The sequence below is a fragment of the Canis lupus genome, chromosome 6 (genome assembly GCF_003254725.2).
Source record: "Canis lupus dingo isolate Sandy chromosome 6, ASM325472v2, whole genome shotgun sequence".
NCBI classification, from domain to species: domain Eukaryota; kingdom Metazoa; phylum Chordata; class Mammalia; order Carnivora; family Canidae; genus Canis; species Canis lupus.
In genome coordinates, this window is record NC_064248.1 from 62,820,075 (window position 1) to 62,829,067 (window position 8,993).

General features: G+C 43.7%; 1 protein-coding gene across 4 annotated transcripts in view; it reads left to right on the top strand.

Moving 5' to 3' along the window:
- MCOLN2 (mucolipin TRP cation channel 2) overlaps window positions 1–8,630 on the top strand; it is a 51,452-nt gene extending 42,822 nt beyond the window's left edge. For all 4 annotated transcript variants that reach the window (XM_025417802.3, XM_035717194.2, XM_035717193.2 and 1 more), the window contains exons 12-14: window positions 3,355–3,561; window positions 4,916–5,037; window positions 7,668–8,630. In XM_025417802.3, coding sequence (XP_025273587.1) covers window positions 3,355–3,561; window positions 4,916–5,037; window positions 7,668–7,704 — 366 coding nt within the window. In that variant the 3' untranslated portion in view covers window positions 7,705–8,630. The remainder of the gene's footprint in view (window positions 1–3,354; window positions 3,562–4,915; window positions 5,038–7,667) is intronic.
- The last annotated feature ends 363 nt before the right edge of the window (window positions 8,631–8,993 follow it).

Below are 8,993 nucleotides of genomic sequence, written 5' to 3' on the forward strand. Positions count from 1 at the left end.
TCTCCTTACCTTGGGTATTATTAAAGTTCACTTCCACTGTGGATTTTGGCCACCGAAACTGACTGTGTGGCTCAGGGCCTCTTCTTGAGGTACAGAATGGCAAGGTGTGTACCACTTAGTTTATTGGGTCTCTTTCATATTTTTGGTGGGTTAAAATAAATCTCATGTGCATAGAGGAGAGGGAGGCGTGACGGTTGTGAACAACATTACCAATGAGGCAGATATGATATCTAGGATGATTCTGAGTAACTGCAGAAGAGAATAAGGAAGAGATTTGATATGTACCCACCAACTGGCTATTTGCAGTTTTAGTGAGGCACAGACTGTTACGGGTTCTTGAAACTAGAGAAAGGAATTGACCGGCTTCCAAAAGAATTATTAATGGTGCCGGCAGAGTCGTAATTCATGTCCATAGAAACCAGCCTTGATTTCATTGTCCAAAGGCTAGTTGGGATGGAAAATATTTGCTCTGGGAACTGCCTGTCTTACTGTTAAATAATCTGCATATTGTTAAGTGATTTGCTCAAGTGGACGTTCCCTCCAGATCTCTGCGGAGAGCAACTTTAGAGGTTTTCAGAGCTGTTGCTGATGCGGTAAAGGCATGGGCATGACCTTTGTTTGGGCTACATCAGTATACTGTTACAGGCTTTACCCTGTGCATTCAGTCATGGAACAGGGAGTTAGGACATGGTGTATATTACTTTGCTGGGGTTTGGAGAAGCGTATAAAACCAACTAGAAGACAAGCTAGTGGCTGACTGTGGTTCCGAGTGATGCAGAGAACAGGGAAGGGGCTAGAACTGCCAGGACAGTCTGTCTTGAAGTAGACCTTGAAATCGCCTTTCCACATTGGCTTAATGGGACACAGGGATGCGGAGGGCATAGGCGGGGGGAGAAGGACATCCCATCAGGCGAAGAGAACACATCCTAAGGGAAAGAGAAAGATGGGGGCCTGGTGTGTGGGTGCAGACAGGCACAGAATGCAACATCGACTCTGAGGAGCAGGAAAAGAGGCCACGTGAAGCAGAAACTTACCCCAACTTTCTTGGTTTGGATTTTTACTTTGCATCCTACCTTTGTGTATATCCGTAAGCAAGAGAAATAACCTGAAGGCCATGTGTTCTATGAAGTTTAGATTTAATAAGGTTTGGACTGCAGGACAAAGAGGCTGGAATAAGGAAGACTTGCTTGGAGGTTTCCATAGCAATCCAGGTGTAAAGTTGACATCAGAGTGGATCAGGAAAACATCAGAGGAGCAAACAGCCCTTCAAAGAGGGAAGAGCGGGGAAGGCTAATCAATTCGATGTGTAGTTTTAAGTACTTGATTATTTTGGAGTAAATGCTTCTTTGATAGGAGACTGAAGTCAGTGACAGAAATTGGGGATTTCAAGGGAAAGGCTGGTTCCCGGATTAGGGGGTGGGAGGTTGTACCTTACGACCTGTGAGTGGAGGAGTTCTTGTAGGCGTTTGTCAGGGCCAGGGCTACCCCCAGAGCCACACGGACTCAGTGGACATGTGCCCCTCGTGCTAAGTAAGGACAGAATTTGGTTCAAAACTCTACACTAACTTGCCCCCTCTGTGTTTGAAAACTGCATTGTCGGAGCCTCTGCCTTCAGCTCAGGTCATCATCCCAGGGGTCCTAGAATCTAGCCGGAGTCCCACTCCCTGCTCAATTGAGTCCGCTTCTCCCTCTGCCTCTGCCTGACGCTCCTGCTGCTTGTGCTACCCGCACCCCGCCCCCATCTCTCTGTGTCAAATAAATAAATAAAATGTAAAAAAAAAAGAAGAAGAAAACTGCATTGTCTTTTGCCTATTAGGTCATTATTTTACATTCCACTAATGTTGAACCCTCTGGCCCTCGAGATGTCCATTTATTAAGCACCTGCTGTTTGTGAGTTGCCATGGCAGCCACTGGTCAACCACTTAAGGCAGGATGGCTGCCTGTGGGATTCCAGTGATTCCACGCTGCGCACGCTCAGCCCCTGGAGCCTCCCACTAACCTCCTACTAGCGGCATTTCTCCCTGGCACCTCAGACTTGGCTCGTTGAAAACTGAGTCCCCCAGGTGTCTGTCCCTTCCAGGCTTATCTTCATCTCTGCTTCCCCCTCTCCCCAGTCTCTCCTGGATTCCTTGCCAACCAGGCTCCTGCACACACCTCTCGAGGTCTCCCTGCCCCTAGGCTTTTCTCATTCTAGATCTTCTGAGCGCTGGGATTGCCTTTAACAAACACAGATCACATTATGTCACTTTTCTGAGTGAAGGTTTTACTGGTTTCAAGTCAGGGCCTGTATTAGTGTGAAGTGTGTAGAAGCGCACAGGAGGCCTTTGCAGCAGGCATAGACACACCTGTCCGGCCACTTCCCAGGCTGGACTCTGCATTTCTCCTGAGTTCGCTGAGCGGATCCTCCCCTTTCTCCTCTCACTAGCGAACTACTCAGCCTTCAGGCCCTAGTTCTGAGGGTTGCTCTCCTTACCCTAGCTCTACCACAGGGCGTTATGTGGTGTGTGTTATGTGGTATCTTGATTATGGCCTGTCCACCGTTAGCATGGAAGCCCCTCGAAGGCACGAGCTGTGATCCTTCATCATTTGACACTTTCCCACCCTTTGTAATCTTTAGTTTTTAATGTGTTAAAATTACCCAGGCCCATGGTTGGAAGGACTAAGGTGAAACCCTCCACGTAGCAAAACTTTCTTGAGCCTGTGCTACGTCTCAGCCTCTTCTCTCTCTGCTGGTTGTAGAATACAGCCCCGACTGTTCTTTCAGAAAGCAGTTTGGCTGATTAGACCCAATAACAGGAAAAAACATTGTGCTAAGAAATGTTTATTACATTGTCTTTTATAATAACAAGTATTAAAGGGATGTCTCGCCGAGAGAAATAGTTAAATTTGACATCCGAGAGATGGTCTGTTGTATAAAGGCTTTCTAAGTGTGAGCCAAAATCAACAGTCAGACCCTAAACCACCTGAGCCACCCAGGCACCCCAAGGAGAGTTTTGAATAATGTTTTCTTATTATGGTATATTCTGGATGTTTTAAAATGAACATTACAGGCACCTGGGTGGCTCAATTGGTGAGGTATCTCCCTTTGCTCAGGTCATGATCTCAGGGTTCTGGGATCAAGCCCCGTGTCGGGTTCTCTGCTCAGCAGAGAATCTGTTTCTCCCTCTGCCCACCCACTGCTGTGCTCTCTTTCTCTCAAATAAATAAAATATTCAAAAAAATAAATAAATAAAACGAGTGTTACTTAATAGTAACAACAACAACCACAACTAAATAAGCTAACTAGATACTTCTCTGCTTCTTTTTGGATAATACCTCTTAAAAGCTAATTTTGGTTCCCCCTCCTCCCCACAGTTTGAAGATCTGAACACAGTTGCTGAATGTCTGTTCTCTCTGGTCAATGGCGACGACATGTTTGCGACCTTTGCTGAAATCCAGCAGAAGAGCGTCCTGGTGTGGCTGTTCAGTCGCCTGTACTTATACTCCTTCATCAGTCTTTTTATATATATGATCCTCAGTCTGTTCATTGCACTTATTACAGACTCTTATGACACCATTAAGGTAAGTAATATTTCCTGCCAAAAAACAACAGCAAATTCTGTGTGGTTTGGAACACGGGAGAAGAGTATGCTTTTTACTTAAAATAGTACAATTTTATTTTGATTTTGAGGGTTTTTTTAGGAAAGAAACTTTTTTAGGTGTTGGTGGTTAATTTTAAATATGCATTTAGGGCATTGTCCCTGTCACCCCGACCAGGGTGGACTGTGGACTGGTTTGGAAGTGTGTTGGAAAAGAGAAAGGACATGGGTCAGTATGGGCTGAGCCTGGTAAGTCAGGTAGTTGGGCTGTCAGCCTCAGCAGTGACAGGTGTGCCTGCCTGTCCTGGAGCTTAAGCTTTGAATAAGCTTCAGTGAGAAGGGGTGACTGCCACCTTGACAGCCTGTCCAGAAATGAGCACACCTATACACGGGATGACCTAGCCATTTGTGTGGTATAGGTTTCCTTGAAATTATGAAAGGTAAGGCTTTGGGGGTTGCTTCACTTCCTTCCTCCCTGAGCTGTGAATTCCATATCCTTTCAGACTGGATCTATTGAACTGATTTGTAGCTCGAAGGAAGTTCTGTGCTGCCTATGTGGTGTCAGCTCCACACCAGATGGTCCTGCTTGGAAAATCCTGTTTTGAGACCAGTGTCTGAACAACCAAGGGTGTCTTGGGGTTTTGCCCTCTTCTTAAGCCCTTTTCAGGTTAATTCAGAAGAAGACCATCCATTGGAAATGCTCCTGGGGACTTTGTTTGTCAATGGGGAGATGAGCGCTCATGTGGGAATGGGTGGTTGGCTCTTGTAGCAGGGTGGGCATGGAGACAGGAGCTACACTCTCTTACCCTGTGGGTTCCTGTCTTTGATGTGGCAGTGGCACTGTGAGTGGGCCAAGCCTGGATGACCTCAGTGAGCATGAGTGAGCGGATCTCAGGGTGTTTGTATCTGTCGGGAAGAACCTGCTGCTTTCTGATGCACTAGGTGACCAGCTTCTATAAAAGTAGAGGAACTGGGGATTGCTTCCCTGTAGAGTCTACATTGGCAGTAGGGAAAGGGGAAGTCTTATCTGCTCTTAAAACTAACAATAAAAATTTTGGCTTATGACTCTTTCCTTCATTCCCTTTATTATTGCACGCCTCCCCTGCCCAGCCATGGCTTGCTTTCTGGGATTTTTAGATTGTTTCTGTTCCCATGGTGGCCCTGGCTTGGCTTTCTGGGACTGACAGATTGATGCATCGCTGCTAATATCAGTTCTTGGATCTGAGCTAGCAACGTGGGAGAGTTTTATTTTAGCAAAGGTGGGTTTGATGTGTTGACAGAGGGAACAATTTCTCATGCTCTCTAAGTAAGGTAACAACATTGTGTACTTTTTACAGAAATACCAACAGAATGGGTTTCCTGAAACGGATCTTCAGGAATTCCTGAAGGAATGTAGTAGCAAAGAGAAGTATCAGAAAGAGTCCTCAGGCTTCTTGTCCTGTGTCTGCTGCCTAAGGAGGTAGGTATTGTGTTTAACCAGGTCTCCATGCTCCTGAGGTGAGCTTCTCAGTGGCCTGGACAAAGAGTTCTTCCAAGGTTTACTCTACACTCAGAAATCAGCTTATTGTGGGAAATACTTCGTCTTTCATTTTTCCTCCCACTGAAACTGGCTTCAGAAATGAATTGTTTCTTATAAAACAGGGTAGAAAGCTATGTGACATGGTTGAAATCTCTTGGGAATGTTATGAGACTCTGATGAGAAGGCATGAGTGATATCCCGAAAGTCAAGAAGGTGAATTCTGAGGTGGCCAAGAAAGAGGTCCAAACTCTCGTTATTCTTAGAGGTGGTGCTCTGGGAACGTCAAAGGCCTTTTCCCTTTCTGCAATATTTGGGGAAATAACCTTTTTTTTTTTTTAAGATTTTATTTATTTATTCGTAGATACACACACACACACACACAGAGAGAGAGAGAGAGAGAGAGAGAGAGAGAGAGGCAGAGACACAGGCAGAGGAAGAAGCAGGCTCCATGCAGGGAGCCCGATGTGGGACTCGATTCCGGGTCTCCAGGATCACACCCTGGGCTGCAGGCAGCGCTAAACCACTGTGCCACTGGGGCTGCCCGGAAATAACCTTTCTTGAGCAAAGCAGGAAACTTGCTCAAGAGGAGGCTGTGTGTAGCCCTGGTTGGGAACACACATCAGTAGCCTGCATTGACCAATGGCACTTTGCTCATGTTCAGGACACTTATGCAAATGGTCTATACCTCAGGGGCAAAGCATCTGCATAGTGTTCTGGGGACTAGAATGGGGGTCACATGAGGATAGCTTTCTTAATTGTACCCATATTTGTTTTCACGTGAAATTGGAGGTGGGGTTGTTGGCTAAAAATATCCCCTACCCATGTTTTTTGAGAATTCTCTAAACCAAATTCCTGAAGGAAGATGGAGGAGCCTAATTGCTGCTTAAAAACCACAGGATGTATTTTCTGTTAATCAATTCATACCGCATCTTGGGATTTTGAAATGATATGATTGAGCATTTCCAAAGAATGTCTGGTAAATATAAAATGAGGTCTTCTGAGAAAAGTGAGGTTTTTATTTATTTTTTTATTTTTTTATTTTTTTTTTTTTTAAAAGTGAGGTTTTTAAAAATCACATTTCTTCCTCTCAGAGCATTAAACTGTTGCCATAGAAGCTGGGATAAAGGGAAACTAATTCTCCTAATAGGCAGCTGCTTCCTAAGAGACACCTTATATAAGGAATTCTCGCAAAGCTGCTTTTTCTAATGTGTATTTAACTGTAAAGAAAAGCATTCATCAGAGAATGTAATGGTGAATTCTGGGAAGTCACCAGTCTTTGGTGTTTGGTTTTTGGACCTCAGTGTGCACCACAAAAAGCCACAGGAGGTTTGTTAAATGTTTTCTTGTGTAGCCATATGGAACTAGTAGAAGGTTTAGGGGATAGAAGAGAAAAGTTCTTGATCAGATTGAGTCTGGGAGATGAGAACAAGTAGCAGTGTCAGCAGTCACTCTATGGTGTGCTAGGGGCCATTGAAAAGATGCTAGTTCAGAGGAGGGTCTGCTTATCATTTTGAATGAAAGAATTAAATGCAAGGAGGGAGTCTACCAAGGAAGTCAACTGAAGAATGTTGAAAGTTTTCAACAAAGAGGATATCAAAAATAAAAACAGAAGTGTCTGTTACCAGAGATGATCATGGGTGAAGTCAGCTAGAACAGTTTTAGTTGAGTCATCAGATCAAGGCCTGGATCCCAGGCAGATTTGGATGGACCCTGCTAAGGCTAAATGAAGCTCATGGGACTGATGCAGGAAATGGATTGTACTGAGAATAAGTGATGGCTTTGACTCCATCAAGAACTCACTATGCCTGATTGTGTTTAAAGGCTAGGAACCTAAGAATGGTATAAATTGAGGAAGGCCATCAACGGAGAGTAAATATTGGAGAAAGCCCTCACTGAGGGAAACTAGGGAGTAAGGGCATCACAGATATTGGTGTCTGGGCCTCCTGGCTGGTGCCCATGACTGACAGCACTAACTCTCACAGCTCCACCTCCTGCAGAACACAGATGGTGGTCATTCTTTTTTAATTAAGCAGTCCAGGAACCAGCACAGACTAATTCTCCTTCAAATTATTGACAGAGCTTCTAGCCTGATCATCAGAACACCTAGGTTTCTGTTTTGGATCCTACCAGTTACTGAATGTGTCCCGTGACCTCTCCTTAACCTTCTGGTCCTTTCAGTGCCACAGGCTGCAACATACAATCTCTGAAGCCTCTTCTAGTTCTACTATGGTGTGATTCTTTGGAAAGATCTACTTGGCTGGACAGCTGCAGAGTTAACCTTTCCCCTTCTCCACTGCAGCGAAGGGGACAATCCATTGTAGCCATCGAGTGAGGCTTTGCCAATGTAGGGGATTTAGGGTCCCAGGACAAGGACAGCTCCTCAGAATTGCCAAAAGCATCCACTCAAATAAAAAATGATGTGCATTGCCCTTCTTAACTTTTCTTCTTCTTATATGTGGCACTCAGCACGCCTAGAACCTGTACATGCCTAGAACATAGAGTATTCCTATTCCATTTCAAAGATTTTGAAATCATTGTTTTCTCTTTCATCCTCCCCCTTTCTGACACAGGAAAGGAAGTGATGACCACTTGACACTTGTCAACTAAAATCCTTCTGCTAAAGATAATCGGGCGTCAGGCCTCTTTACCCAGTGACAATGCAGAGGGACCCCAAACAACTTGGACCAGCAGTTCCAAAACTCCCAACTTATTTATTTGTGGAGAGGGAAAGAGGACTGTCACCTGGTTGAACACAACTGAAGTTCCAAAGTTCCTCTTATAAACTTGGATGATGAAGAATAGACCAGAGTCAACTACTGAGCATTGGTGCAATAGAGCAGTGACAATGAAATTCTGCATTGGACTTTAATTTATGACATCGCAATGCTGGGATGGAAAAAAATGTCACATTTCAGAGTGTGCAAAAACAATGGCACCTAAAGTCATGCGTTGAAAGTTGTGTGTTTATCATCCAATAAGGATTTGTTTTAAAAGTGGTTCTTGGACTAGAAGACATTTGTAAATTCATGGTATGCACAGAAATGAACTTGGTTGCAATAATAAATTAAAAATTCCAAGCTGGAGAACTATTAAGCCTTTTAAAGAATACACTTAAACCAACAAAAAGACCTCTTGTAGTGGACATTTCTGGGCCTGTGTGTGTGTTTGTTTGTTTCAGCATGACAGGAAGCAGCTGTTGGCATGTTCAGTGAGATAAATTGGAAGCAGAATCATTTGGACATGTTGTCATTTGTGCTAATTGTTGATTGTGCACACATGACATGTGGAAATGAACTGTAGCAGTGGTCACTCCTTTTAACAGTTGAACTCCACTATGGTGGTGATTTACCCTTGTCAAGCAAGGAAAAATGGTATTTTTTTCCTAAATAAATTTATTTTTTATCACAAAAAAAGGAGTTACTGCTATTTTTTTAGTATAATATTTCTTAATATTAACTTAGCGCGAAATTCAGATCACATCTCTTTTGACTATCTGGTCTCCAAAAGGGGTATCTCACTTTCTTAAAGGCAGTGAAGGAGGGCTAATATGTAGAAGGTATTCAATAAATATTTATGATAATGTCTTAAGATCACTTCATGCATGGATTTATTTCATACTTGAGCTATCTTTCAGGGGTCAACTATTTTAAATTTATTAGAGAAGAGAATTTGAATTAAGCAGGACCCTCATCCCAAGCCTCTCCCTCTTTTTTCCCTGCCCCCTCCTGCCAACCCCCTGTCAGATTTCCTTTCTCATACCCCTTTCCTTGTCCCCCCTACTTTCTTCATTTGCCGATACCAAATCTAGGCCAGGAAAATCATTCACTTAATACCATTAGCATTAATAAGTGAGTGACTCATGTCTACACAGAATACTTTGCTAAAATGATAATTTT